The sequence below is a fragment of the Haliaeetus leucocephalus genome, unplaced genomic scaffold (assembly GCF_000737465.1).
Source record: "Haliaeetus leucocephalus isolate CR32 unplaced genomic scaffold, Haliaeetus_leucocephalus-4.0 Scaffold866, whole genome shotgun sequence".
Lineage (NCBI taxonomy): Eukaryota > Metazoa > Chordata > Aves > Accipitriformes > Accipitridae > Haliaeetus > Haliaeetus leucocephalus.
In genome coordinates this window covers 4,998,159-5,013,583 of record NW_010973302.1, presented here as the reverse complement: position 1 = coordinate 5,013,583, position 15,425 = coordinate 4,998,159, and the positions used below count along the sequence as shown (strand labels likewise).

Below are 15,425 nucleotides of genomic sequence, written 5' to 3'. Positions count from 1 at the left end.
CAGGCTGGAGCTTGCTACAGTCTGTCTCAAACACAGCTAAGAAGGGTCTATCCAAGGATCAGATTCACTATGGCTTACCTGCCAGTCTTTTAAATTTCATTTAAGTGGAAAAGCTATCGCATGCAGCAGGGACACCAAGCTGTCTTTCTGCCGACTTGAGAATACAGCATTCCTGTATTTCAGTTTCAATCCATTTTAAGTAAGCTATCTCAAATCCATCTGCTTTAAATACAAAATTCAACTTGTTCAACTCAGCTGACTTGCTGGCTGAACCTACGAGTTTAAGATTAGAGCAATGGCTTGACCTTGGAGTGTGACTACCCTTGAAATGCTGTTTGGCACTCATTGCACCAATAAAACAAGGCTCCATTCCCTGAGTCTAACAGTTAATGAACTTTCAAGAGAGAGAGGGAACTGAGAAGGCACAAAGGAAGAAATAAGAACCTGTATCAGATTAGATGACTTGGACGAAATACTGGAACATCTTTCACTCTTTCCATCTTGAAGAAATTTTGGTACTGGATGAACAAGCCCACAATTAAGTAAGAGGATGTGGATTTTCTCAGTAGAACTAGAAAATGGCAAAAACTAAGCAGCCAAAGAGAGAACAATGAAACATGTATAAGAACAGAGAAGAATAATGATGGAACCTAAAGGAATTATTTGCAAAACCACAACTGAATTTGGAAAAAAATTACTTCATATTTCAGGTTTAATTCACTTTTTTGTAACTGAATATTATTCATTTACCTTTCCATGTTCTTTCCTCATATGAGAGATGTAAACGTCTCTCTGAGTGAAGAGCCGATCACACTCCCAACAAGTCCAGCCAGGATTAGCGACTTTTTTAGGCTCTGCTTTCTTTATGGGAGAAGGAGATTTCTTCTCCAGCTTTTCTGTTCCGTTGACAGATTTTGTGTCCTCTTTGTTGTGACTGGCTGAGTTCTGAGTTGTGGGTTTAGTACTGAGAGGCAGATTTATCCCCAGGTTTGGTGGCCCCTCAACACTTTTCAGAGTTCCATGCATAGACTACAATAAAAAAGAAAAAAAAAGGTACAAAAATAACATAGACTTATACAGTTGTATTGACAAAATGCAAAGACCCTCTGAACCAAAAGTCTTCATTTACTTCTTTGTCATACTAATATCAGATCAAATTCTTAACTGAGAGAAACATGATTAAGTAAAGGCAAGGCCTAGCATAAAGAGAAACTAGCCAACGACACTAACAGACACCATCAGTCGCTAAAGAGAAGTTTTCTTCAGTGGCTAGATATTTTCACAAAAAAAAAAAAAAAAAAAAAAAAACTTTGTAGGTTAAGTTTAAATTGCTGTTTAACAGGGAAGAAAAAAGGGCTCAAAATGTACTTTAAGTTAAGGTTAGTTTCTCGCTTTACTTACCTAATGTATTAGTTGAGCATCCTCATTTCAAACTACGTGACTAGAGATTTCCAAGAAAGAAAGGTTTTTACTGACAAATTTTGACTTGGCACGTTGGTAAATAAGACAAGAAAAGGCAACTCTGGAGGAATCAGGCAACTATATTGTTTAGGATATATTAACATTTTATGCTGAGGCTGAGTTAAGCCCTGTCTTACTCCACAGAAGCTTATGAGCTCCCTCACTTAGGGCTACATTGCTAACAGTCCTTAAATCAAAGGTGTGCAGGGCTGATGGGGTCCCCAAGACCAGGGGACAGCTAGGAGTTGTCTAACAAGCTGTTCTCAAGCACCCTGCAGCTCTTAGGCAGTGATCCTTCCTCACTGATTTATTTCTAGACTTTAAGTAAACAATCAGAAGGAAGGGAAGAACTCTTCCACTTCCTCCTCCCCCAATTTCTCAGCCAGCGTTATATGCTGGTATGATACCTGAGCCTTCCAAAAAGATGACTAGTTCAGGAAGACCTGGGCTTCAGCTGTGTGTCTGAGTTTCATATATAAACACGGACACAGCAGGAATGAGTCAGCATCCACTATCAAGGTCTCTCTCACATCTAAAAGACTTGCCCTTTACAACGACAGTGTTCTAATCATCTCATCTACTGACCTTTATTATAGTTCTCCTGGATGATATGTCTAGCCATCCCAAACATAATTATTTTTCCTACAGGTTAACCTCAGAAACAAAAACCCATGCTATACATTTTTGATTCTGAGAATATAAGAATACAAATCTGATACTCCAGTATAATACTTCAGTATCGAGTTCTTTTGTAAATCCTGTGGCTCTTGGGACTACCTGCTGGCTCTACAGCAAATATCAACCTGATCTGTAGAACATGTTCTTCTATTTAACAGTTGTGTTGAAAACAAGATCACAAGTCTTAAAAAACAGCTGGTCTTAAAGTCAGTCTTAAACTTGAGGAGGAGACAGGGAAGGGCTGATCCAAGACATTCAGAAATATACAGACTGAGTATTTTCTTTGTTTCTGAACTAGGTCATATTTACTGTTAAGAATAATCTTACATTTATGCCAGATATGTTAAATGGTCCTCTCATGCAGCAATACATTTTCTGCTTCCTTTCTTCCTATTTAACAGTTGTTAAATAGAAGAAAAGCCAGTAAGTTAAAAAACCTAAAATGTTACTAAAAAGCAAAGCACACAGGACCAACTGACTGGCTCTAAGAACAAAGATGTTGTGTAGTAAAGGAGGAGGCTGCCCTTAGTACTCCACTGCACCAGGACAAGAATAAAGAAGCATGAGGTAGGGGGGAAGGAGGTTCCTACAGTTCCAGGCAACTGAAGATTGACCTGGAGATTCCATCCCAGCTTAACTTGTCAGCATGTAAAATGTTAGTGCTGAACTTTCTAAATGTCTTTTAAATCCAACCAATACTTGAAATTTAATTTCTTACTTGAAATTAAACAAAAAGCATTAAAGCATAACATGGAGTCAACAGTGATCACAATGCAGATCACCAGCAGAACTGGGAGTGTTACACCTGCAGTCCAGACCTTCACCACCTCTTCTTACTGGCTGTTAAAAATTTTCTTGTAGCAAGCTGTTACAGGAAAATGAGACATACATTTTGCCAACAAGAAACATTCACATCTGCAGGAATTATTCTAGGTTATTTTTTGCAGCTTTCAATAATCTCCTCCTGAGCTTCTTTCTATCCCTTTCTGTTCTATTTTCATCCAGGTCTTCTCTGCCTTGATGGTTTATGTCTAGCCATACCAAACAATTACATTTTGTGCAGCTAGGCTGAGCTCTGCCCTTGTCTGGCACTCATCCTCTCCTCAAGTCCTTTTCTGTTTTTATCTATACCCTGTTACAGTTTTTTTCATTCCTCCTTAACTGAAGTCTAATTTATATTTTTCTGCTGCTGTCCCTACTTCTATACACACATCCCAAATGTAAAAGCACTAGCAATTCTCAATAAAAGCAGTAATACTGTTACTGCACATGTATGTTCTAATCCTCTAATTTTATTCTAAAAAAGTATGAATCATCTATAGTGAAACATGCTAAAAAAACACTGGTTCAAAGCACAAATACTGGCATGGAACACTACAGCCAAAAGAGTTAAATAGTGACCAAATTGTAAGTAACTGAGAATAACTTTATAATGAGAAATGCTGAGCAACCCTAATTTATGTAAGAATCGCTTCTGGCCCTAAATACAGTCAGATCATGCTCCCAAAATAGTTGTTTTCAGGTCTTAAAGAAGTAGACAGATATAACAAAACTTTTACAACAATACCTGAGTCAAGAAAAAGTAATTATATAATAAGACATACTCTACAATATATGGAATTTGCCTATTTAGTTAAAAATAGAAGCAATACAAGTAGATCAAAGGAAGCAGAAAATATATTGCTGCATGAGAGGACCATTTAAGGTATCTGGCATAAATGTAAGACTATTCTTAACAGTAAATATGAACTAGTTCAGAAACAAAGAAAATACTCAGTCCGTATATTTCTGAACGTCTTGGATCAGCCCTTCCCTGTCTTCTCCTCAAGTTTAAGACTGACTTTAAGACCAGCTGTTTTTCAAGACTTGTGATCTTGTTTTCAACACAACTTCAGAGATTTCTGAGGTTGCAAGTGCCATAGTTGAGACTAAAATGAAAAATGACGGTTTTAGCAGACAAGAAAGATGTCTGTTTTTTCCATCATTCTGTTTACAAATTTTACTAAGTCTTATGCATCACTGCAACTGAAACCCACTGAATTAAGTGCTACCATTCTGGACTGTAATACTTTGTAATGGTGTAAGTTAACTTCAGCTGCTACCAGGCTCCACATCTTAATAAGGCATAAGAAATTCAGCACTGCTAACAGATTTGGTATGCAGAAAACAAGGTAACGCAGTGTATTTAAAATACACAGCTAACAAATTATAGCCAGGGGACTGCTGATTCTTAAAAACATGATTTGCAAGGATGACAGTAAATCTTCAGTTATAAGGGTACTCATGAGAAAAGCCACTTCATTTTTTTTCAAAGCATGCATGTGTTCATGTTTGTATGTAAACACACACACATAAATAACCTCTACATCTATTCGAGAAACATACTGGTTCCTACCAGTGAATTCTGAACACAAGAGGTTTGCTTTTATAATGTACTCAGCATTCTCAGCTCCTACCAACTGCAATAATACTTAGAATACTGTAAATAAAGCTCAATACTTATTAGGATCGGACTAACTTACTTCACTATACCCATTATTATTTTGATAAAATGAGCTACTGAATGCAATGCACTGAGATATACCAAAATCAACATTCATATAGAAAAACTTGAGTTAGCGATAACATCACAGATATACTGAAGACCATAAGAAATATAACATTTTAACATTTGAGAACATTATTCACAGATTACTCTCTTGGAATTATTAACATCTCTCTCTTTCAGCAGTCATCTTGTTATTCTGTGCCTTTTTACAGTATTTTCTCACAGCATATATTGCATGACAAATGGTATCTATGAACGACAAGAGAAGATGCCTACACACCTTGATATGATCCATCATAAGCTGTTTCTGTGCATATAGAAGAGAACAGTCTGGACACTTGAAAACAGACACCTTCTGGTTTTCAATGTGCTGATCAAAGTGGCGATAGAGCAAAGGTTGTAGAGTAAACACAGTGTCACACATAGAGCATTTATATATTATTCTAAAAACAGAAGTACAATAAACAACGTCAGTCATGTTGATGATCTACTTGCAAGAGTCATGATGTTAACTTTTTTTCTCAGCAGAGATAAGATCTGACATGTTTAAGCAATCATTTCACACCACCTGAAAAAAGTTAAACTAATTCAAAACATCCTCCAATTTCAAAATATGCAGTAGAAAACCCAGAAAAATAGAAAAAAAATCATTAAAAAGTGCAAACAAGAAGCCAGAAAATAACAGCATATGCCAGTTACATGTATAACATCAACATCTGCTTAGGATACTCTGAAATTTAAATGTCTTCAGTTTCTGAACTCACATTATAACTAAAGGACAATATACCTTTTTCAGGTTGCAAAGGCAGTGTGTTTTAGGGCGTGATTGATTTGGTCATAATTGGCAATATACTTCAAGATAAATTTATTTTTGGCAATGTATATGGCTTTGAGCCTCCTGAATTCCAAGCCTAGACTCCGTTAATGCTCTGAAGCTGAAACGTCACGGGATGGCATTTCCCTGTTTTGCAATGACAAGCTGTTACGAATTTGTCTATCGAAGCAATGTAGAGACAGTACCAAACCACAACTTCCTCTCTCAAAGCATACATGACTTTTGAAATTAGCTACCTAAATCTCCCATTCTGATAGCCAATATTCTAATCAAAATTGTAACAAAAGCTATTTATGTTTTAGTAGCTATGTAACTGGTGAAGCAATGCATCTATTAATATAATTTCAGAAGTCCTTTAGAAATAGATACACTTATTAACAAGAACTAGGTAAGTACTGGACACTAAAGCATAGTCCCTGAAATGAACATGATAGCTAAAATTCTGTATCACAAAATCCTAAGAACATTATTAAACAATCTGAAAATAGTTGTATTTTTAGCAGATCCTTGTCAAGTGTCTTGTCCAACAGACAAAAAACATAGGAAACCAGAAACGTAATCCTCTGATCTAAATGCTGCAACAACTACTACACGGCAATAGTTTGAAGCTGGTTTCATTTTGCTGATGATTTTATAATGAAAAATATAGTTTAAATTGCATTCTAAGTAATTATTTACTCAATACTTTTCTTGTTGTTTTTGCTTATCTGTATGTTTGATTGTATTAAGAATTATTTTCCTGGCAACTAAAGGTGAGTAATAAGATTAGCTACGCAAACTGCAATCCTTTAATGTATCTGTTAAATAAACAGTAAATAATTCTATTCTTTCAGAAACATCACACTTTTTTAAATTTGGAAAATGAATGGAAGGAAATGACATGTGAAAGAAAAGTAACAAAGAAATTCGCTATAGATCATCAAATGAGAGAGAAATCTAATCCATTAGCCATCAGCAGTGGTAGTATTTCAGAAAAAGTTCAGCTAAAATAAAAGAAACCCAACAACAGGTGCTCAGTACAATGACAGGCACTTCCTCTGCGAAAGCAGTCTTCCTAATCCCATCAATTAGAGAGGTTGATCTCTGTCCTAAAGAATGACTTTCCATGAAAAAAACCCAAACCCAACAAACCCTGCTTGCTAGAATGCTGTATTTTCTCATTATCCACATAAATGTTCAAAGTCCTTTCTATATCCCTCTAAGAAATTATCATCAATAGTACATTGTTCAGGAGCTCTAAAGATCACTGCACAGTGTTTTGAGATGACAAGAACAGGGACATTGCTTCAATGTCCAAGCCATTCAATGCATCCAAATATTTGAAATAATGAAAAATAGTACACTTAATCACATTAACTGTGAAAAGTATTATTTTTGTGGTATATCAAGTGGTCCCAGTTTCTCACATAAGCCAAGATAAATTTATTATTTACACAGCATCTTCTGAAGACCTACATACTATTGTACTGCTTTCTGTGGTGAACCCTCTGCATGGGATGATGTAACTCTGCACAAGCACAGCAGAATGCACCTGCTAGCTTCAGTTAGTGACCACGCTGTACTTAGAAAGGGGAGCCCCCTCCCCATCCTCTGACCCTCCACACTACTGACCCCCCACATTACTGTCCAGAAAAGCTTCTTAAACATAATTCAAAACAAGTATTTCAGTCTGTCACACTATTACTGATCTATACCCCTTCAGAATCCTAACTTCTTGGATAATTTCCGTATGAAAGGTATTAAAGAGCTTGCCAGAAACAGGAAATGCTTCTTGATAATAACTGGTAAGAAAGAAATTCCTAAAATGCAGTTTTGCCTCATGTACCTCTCATCAATATAAACCCATATATCTTACTAATAGTTTTAACTTGAGATCGTAAGAGACAACTTCTGGGGAAAAAAGTCAATGGATCACCACGCCAGCCGGTCAGCTGAATTAAGCACAGACAGAAACAGAGAGAACGTGAACATTCTCCAGGCACAGTGCTGTTACAAGCACTCTTTGTGGGACGCACTGTTTAAGCTCCAAGTGTAGAAAGAGTCAAAGGATTCACTGTACAAGGGATCATTTCCCTTGGCCACAGAGCACACAGAGCTACTGAGCATCTAAGCACACTCCACCATCTTGGTCCCATCTTAGCAGAGCAGCTAGAGATAATTTAAAGCAGTGATTTTACTGTCAGCCCTCTTCACTGCATCCAAGAAAAAAAACCCCAGAGTTTCGTCAGAAAAGTACTTGCTGCAGTTCTGTAGTGAATCTGCTTGTAACATCACAGGCTAGAGCTGGTACTAACCACACACATTCCCTAATCCTGGGGCACCAAATATTATTCTTCTGTCCCTTGCATCCTGTCTCTTAAAACACTGTCTTACATCTCCATCAGCAACTTTGTCCAAAAGTCAGGAAGTGTCAAGCCTGATTACTGACTAAGCAGGAAAACAAGCCGAGGCACAAGACTGTATCACAGCCTTGTCCCTGGCAGGGTGATTTTCACCCTTCTGGTTCATTGCTCACATACCACTGCTAACATCCAGAATCCCAGCATTTTGGTGCCTGTTGCTGAGCAGTTGATCCCATGGCTAGGTGCTAAAGAGACATGAGTAACGTTACATGTTCTGGGTTACATTCCAAGATGTAAATAAAGACTGGCACAATTAAAAATAATTCACTGATTATTTCATGGTGCATATTTCCATTAGAACCGTACCTTGCAAATAAAATTAGATGCAAGAAATTAGAAAACCTGCTTTATCGTCTGTGGAGGAACTAGACAGTGATCTCAGCTGGAATGATTTCAGGTCTGTAGTATATAAATTTATCATTGCAGGGTTACATAATTAATCAAGTAAACTACAATCTACTATATGCTTCAGATTCTTATTGTATCTAAAGTAAGGAACAGAGGACTACAGAATTGCTGAGGTTGGAAGGGAGCTCTTGAGGTCAAGGCCTCGCTCAAACAAGGTCAGCTAGAGAAGGCTGCCCAGGACCATGTCATCCAGTTGGGTTTTGAATGTCTCCACAGACTGAGACTCCACAGCCTTTGGGCAACCTGTTCAGTGTTTGACCACCTGCACAGTAAAAAAGTGACTTTCTGTGTTCAGGTGGAAAGTCCTGTGTTTCAGTTTGTGCCCACTGCCTCTTGTCCTGTCTCTGGGTGCCACAGAGAAGAATCTGGCTCCCTCTTCCTCAAGCCTTCCCATATAGTATTTATACACATCGATAAGGTCCTCCTGAGCCTTCTCCTCTCCAAGCTGAACAGTCCCAGCTCCCTCAGCCTCTCTTCACGCGGGAGATGCTCTCGTCCCTTATTCATCTTCGTGTCTCTTTGCTGGACTTGCTCTGGTATGTCCATATCTCTCTTGCACTGGGGACCCAGCTCTGGGTCCAGTACTGCAGCACTGTCCCAGCAGCACTGAGCAGAGGGGAAGGATCACCTCCCTCGACCTGCCAGCAATGCTCTTCCCAAGCCCTTAATGACCACATTCCAAGTCATGCAGCACTCGTGAGCACTGACAGGAGAAAGTGAATCTGCTACAAAAAAATCTGACATCTTTCTGAATTTATCACGTATAAAAATTGTATCTCTAAGAGCTGAATATTATGTATTTTCTATGTGAGCTAAAAGACTTTACTCTGTTTTCACAGAAGCACAAGAACTACCTGGGAGAGATCCAAATTTCAGACAGGTTTCTGGGAAAAGACTGTACTCTGTTAAATTCATACCAACATACACGATAGTATGAGTTGTGACTATATCCACTTCGAGTATTTCTTTCAGTCACATCAAAAGCATGATTTTCAAGCCTAAGCACATGCAACTGAGTATGCTTGCTTGTTTTGTAATTGGAGTAGTCAGTATTTAACATGTAATAGCTTAAAACCTGTCCAAAGCTTATAGGCAGTTATAGTTAGTCAGGACATAATTTACAACCACATCAATTCAACACGACACTTTAGTAAGGCAGGCAGTTCAACTGCAATCACACCGCCAGGGCAGTTACTCCATAACTGCTCCTGCCCCACAGTACACACCAGAACAGGCATGGTACATGGACTTTTTCACTTTTCAAAAATCCAGTTAACAAATTCATATTTTATCTTAGAATAAATACAGGTGTTATCTCACAGAAAAATACTTTCATATCACATAAAAGATGTTTAGTGTTTTGAAAGCTTCTGCATCAGAGTATGGTATTTCTCCTTCCCATAATTTTTTTCTCTAAAAAAATGGTACTTGTGGGATAATATACTTTGTACCAATAGTACAGTATATATCCATAATCTGGCTTGATAAACAAGAATTTCTCCAATATCCAAAAAGAGATCAGCCATGAAAAATATCTTTGTACTGCTCCTATGAAGTTACACTGTTCACTGAAAAAAAAAAAAAAAAAATCACATACAAGCTTTGGTTTCCCACAAGAACTGTGCAGCATCTTAGGTACGCTACAGGAGAGAGCTTCACAAAGTTGAAAGACAAGATAGCCATCCATTTCCCTATATTAAAATAATCTAATTTCATCCCACTGAGAATCACTGCTATTAAACTTCATTTTTCATACACCAAATAGTTTACTGTATCTGTTCCCAAACAACCATTTGTAATGTAACTGCAAGTCACACAGTTCCAGTAAATGCCAGAGGCACATAGCCATTTACCCAGTGAGCCTAATTCCTGTAAACAAAAAAGTGTGAACTAGTGAAGAGTCCCTCAGGACTGGACTGGCCTCAGCCCACTTACAGGACAGAAGTAATAAATCTTCCCCAGCCACCTCAGCATGCTGACACACTGGGCCTGGTTTTCGGCTGCATCTCTGTGATGCCCAGGGGGACACCGAGGAGTCAGGTTCCATGGCCATGCAGAGTTCAACGATGTCTGCCTACCGGGGGAGGTTTGAAACTCACGTTCAAGGGTCAGACACCTTCTATACACTCAATGAAAACTCGAAAGCTTCACATTTCCAAACACAGAAGGCTATTCTACCCTTCTTTTCATTTAAAATTTTTACTTCAGAAGAACAAAAATTTAACTGAGCTTATGTAGACATATCTATAGTGTTCTATGACTATATTACATTCCTTCTTTTCAATAATTAATTTGTTAAGTTTTCAAAATGTACACAAGTCATATGTGACATAGCTGCTAGGTAATACGGTACAGATAAACCAGCAGCAGCAGACTGGTCAAATGTGAATGTATTTCCTCAAATACAACAGCACTTGTCAGCTCTACTTGGCACTGGTCAGGCCACACCTGGACCACTGTGTCCAGTTCTGGTCCCCACAGTTCAAGAAAGACATGGACAGCCTGGAGAGGGTCCAAAGGAGGGCCACGAAGACGGTCAAGGGGCTGGAGAACCTGCCCTACAAGGAAAGACTGAAGGAGTTGGGTCTCTTCTCTCTGGAGAAGGCTCAGGTGGACCTCATCACAGTGCTCCAGTACTTAAAGGGCAGCTATGGAGAGGACAGAGGGTCTCCCTTCACAAGGAGCCACACGGAGAAGACAAGGGGCAACAGGTACAAATTGCACCAGGAGAGGTTTCATCTTGATACAAGAAAGAATTTTTTTACAGTGAGAACAATCATTCACTGGAACAACCTCTCCAGGGACGTGGTGGAGTCCCCATCACTGGAGGCTTTCAAGATGCGACTTGACAGGGTGCTAGATAGCCTCATCTTGGCTCCCTTTCCCCCAAAAGGCTGAACCCAATGATCGTTCAAGGTCCCTTCCAAGCTGGGCTGTTCTGTGATTTTAACACAGAACGTTACAGCAGATAAACCAGGATTTGAACAATGTCACAAACATTTGATGTCAACTTGACCAAGATATATGATAAATATCCTCAGAAACCAACTAATTCAAACAACAAAAACATTTCCTTTTAAAATTGCTACTGAGTAGCAGAAATACATGTAGCTAATTCTGAGGAAAACTACCGGTCCTGATAGCTTGAAATAGACCTTACTAAATGGTGAAACAGCAGTCGATGTGGGCATCTGGAGTGTCGGTGGCAACACTGGACTACCTACAGATGCTTGTGAAATGGAAGCAAAGAACTTCAAACACTGCAAAGACTGGGAAAATCCTACTAGTCACTCTGCATGCATTTAAGACAGCATCTTGATTAAAACTGGCAAATTTAAAGAAAATACCACTTCTTCAGAGGAATACTCAACTATGGATTTTATGATTTATTACAATACAATAGTACTTCATAAAATTTTATTTTGGTCTTTTTATAATCAAAATAAATTTGTAAAAGAATACAATTATAAACACATCTATATGGAAACAAAACTAATGCAAAATACTTAATTCATGAAGTTGATCAGAAACAGTCAGCAGATCCAAGCACAATTCAAGAAATCTTCTGCGCTTTTCATATGTGAAGTATCTTACACAAATGGTGATCTTAATCTTTCCGTTTTCTCTAATGAAAATTATGGGAATCTGAAACAAGTTTTAGATTAAATGTTGGTATTTCAAAGCCTCTCACTGAAGATACCATCCTGAATTAAAACAAGGAGTCATTTGTCACTGGGTGGAAATGTCTTAATTTGGTATCAGACACAGTAAGTTTGTTGCCATTTTGCTTTAATGTAGGTTTAAACACCCTAAAGAATACATCTCCTGTTAATATGTTAGAAGAAACAGTGATAAACCAAATTCTTCTGAAATCTGGTTATTACACTACATGGTACCTTGTTTCTCTCATCTGCCTTCTATTTTCTCAAGTCTGCAAGTTGTTAAAATGTACCAGTGTGCTCTGCACGCTCCAGAGAAACAACATGGAGTTAAATACTTGAATATTTACCCTCAGTACTGCACTCGTACCAACAGAGGAGAAAGGCAGAAGAAAAAGGTCTGCAATGAGAAGCCATCAGGCTAAGGCCGATGAGATTTGAAGCCTAATTTTCACATGCATTGGCACCTGCAGCTCCCACTGGCTTCAGTGGAGGCTTTGAATGTGCAACATCTTTAAAACAAAGACCCTGAAGCCGAGATCCTAATTGTGCCCTGTGTTACCATCTTCAGTAAACCACTGTGTTTGTGCACAACTTTCCTAGCTACAGAACAGAATCAGTTCTGCTTGAATTCAGAAAAAAAGAGATTATGCATTGGAAAAAAAGCTTATGTAAACAGCTCTATAAACGCATCTATTTTGATGTGGAGAGTCAAGGCTGGAAAAGGTTTAAAGGCTGGCGCCTCTCACTTAGTAACACTGGAATTGCTCTCCTTGAGACATGACCATATTAGTGAAGCAAAAACATAGCTTACCACTCCCAAACCTATGGCTTTCATGAAGAAAAATCTAGTAGACAGAAAGAGAACAGATCCTGCAAGAACACTGCCCGACAAGCGAGCGGCTGCCTGATCAAAAGAACAGGGTACCACAGGTGGCTGTAGCCCGCGAGAATTGCCTGAGGTTAGCCCACAGATTACAACTGCCACTTCTAAAACCATCTCTCACAAAGACCCACCCTGACCACTGTGAACTGATGGCACTGAAAGAATTAATCTCCTGAATTCACCCTGATGACTATCTGTGAGCATGTAACAGAAAACAAATAAAATCACTTTTCCCCACTTTTCCAACCAGATGCTATGAAAATCACTGTGTAAGTCCTGAGGAGTCTTAGCAGTTCTTTCTGGAATCACATTATCTTAATTCACAGTAAAAATGCAGATGAGCTAAGCAGATTAAAAGATGTGAACGAGCAACACGCTAGCTGCCCGTCTAAATAATTTTTCTGAATACTGTATTACTCTCCTGTAGCGTGCAGCATTTAAAGAACTGCTATTTCTATGTTCATGGAAATTTAACCTTTGCCAAATAAATTGCCAGCTAAAAACTCATGAAAACATTACACAAACTCCACATGTTGCCAACAGGATGACAAACTGTTGGTTGTACAGTATGTGACTTTTAAGATTATAAGCACAGGACAGAATGCAATTTCACAAGTTATTAAAATGTAGGCAAGTGCAGTAGAAGATTAATTTTGCTTACTTTGGTTCGCCTATCTTGATACCCGGGTGTTGTGTATAGGCATGGGAGTGTGTGCTGGGAGCAGATTTAAATGCCATGGGACAGATAGGACACTTGTAAAAGACTTCACAGTGACAACCTTGAATATGAGACTTGAGCGCCGCCACATCAGAGTATACAACATTGCAATGCACGCAGCTGCAAAAAGAGTGGAAAAGAGTCAGTTCAGCCTAGCCCAAAGCAGTACTGAATGAAATGGAATCAACACTGATTTTCAAGCAAGTGGAAGAGATAAACATATATATACACAACTGGATAAAACTATGTTATTCCATTAATTTAAACAACCCAGTAAGAATCAACATAAACAGAGATTTGCATATCAGAAAGTAAGAAAAAAGAAATTTCCCAAATTTAATTTGAAAATCTAAGAGATATGAAGTCAGAACATGTTATTATGGCATTACAACAAAACAGAGAGAAGGGTTAACAGAGGAATAGTCTATTGATTGTAAAAAAGAATGCTTAAATCCTCTGCAAATTTGTGAAGTGATTTTACCAAATGCATTTTTATGACATGCAGTGGATTGTATAAGGTATGCCACAGCAATTTAGAAACTACCACCAAAATGGAAAACCAGTAAGGAAAACATTTTCACCATTTCCCTTGTTTAGATTTAATGAAGACATACTGGTAATGATTTTCTGTACAAGTAATCAAATCAGCACTTGGATTTAAAAACAAAAAAAAGAGTAATTTAAACTCAGGACAACTAAACTGAATCTCTACAATCAGATCAATCTATCAGATTGGAATTCTGAAAATATTTTTCAAAAACATACTTCTGCTGTGTCGAAAATTTGTGACCCTTCCGCATCTATTCTAAAATGAAATGATTAAAAACATGGATTAATATTAGTACATAAGAATTTCTATACACAATGGTCCCTTTTTGTGCCATACATATCCAGTACTAAATGCTACCAAATAAGTTCAAGAACATAGTGCAATAAGCAATTACAAAATAACCTGTCAAATGAACAAATTTCTTATTGACCACTATTTTGCAGTAAGAGTTTTACAATTTAAACATAGAAGGCCTCTACCCTTCCAAAATTTCAATTTTGGCACCTATCATGTAGTATGATTGTTGCCGTATAAACATCAAATTGTTTTTGGATACTCTTTCAATGCCCTGATGATAGCAATAAAGCAGGAAATACAGCTATACATTGCATTCAAGAATCCCATTTTCCTTTTAAAATGTATCACCTTTGAATTTTATGAAATGTCATCCTTTCTTTCTGAGCACTTTATTTACATTCTTAATACTATTAATCAAGTTTGTATCTATCTAGTCTCCACTTACCAATGCATTTTCTAAAGTAAATGGTCCTTGTCTTTTTGGGGTCTGTTAAGATCTTCTCTGCTTATACAGAGATGAACATTTCTTCAGAGCGGTACAAAGCATGATCCTCTCATTTACAGATCTACTCCTAAAGTGTCACTTCAAGAGAGCTGGGTCGCATTTCTCGCCTCCCCATCCCATCCTGTCTGGACTTTATTCTCTAGTGATGCAACACAATAAATGATCCTCAGCAATTAAACAGTTCTTAAGGACCAAGCCTTCCTTTCTTGGACTGCTCTAACAGCTTTCTACCAAGCCTTCCTTTCTTGGACTGCTCTAACAGCTTTCTTGTTTTCAATTTGGAAGGATGCAATTAAAATTAAGGTTGAAATTTTCAGCTGATTTAGTTCAGACAACTAGCCTAAATCGCTGAAATCAAACTGAACTCCCTCACAGAGGTCCTTTGGAAAGGCAAGACAGGTTATGCTGTTCCTGAAGCAAATGCACCATGGTGATAAGGAGATGCTGAGGAGTCTAGGAAGGAAGACATTAACTTTCC

General features: G+C 38.0%; 1 protein-coding gene across 8 annotated transcripts in view; it reads right to left on the bottom strand.

The window, feature by feature from the left end:
- The window catches only part of ZNF532 (zinc finger protein 532), a 49,714-nt gene that overhangs the window by 9,746 nt on the left and 24,543 nt on the right, over positions 1-15,425 (bottom strand). For all 8 annotated transcript variants that reach the window (XM_010583061.1, XM_010583069.1, XM_010583062.1 and 5 more), the window contains 3 exons: positions 13,539-13,715; positions 4,968-5,130; positions 751-1,029 (listed from right to left, as the gene is read on the bottom strand). In XM_010583061.1, coding sequence (XP_010581363.1) covers positions 751-1,029; positions 4,968-5,130; positions 13,539-13,715 — 619 coding nt within the window. The remainder of the gene's footprint in view (positions 1-750; positions 1,030-4,967; positions 5,131-13,538; positions 13,716-15,425) is intronic.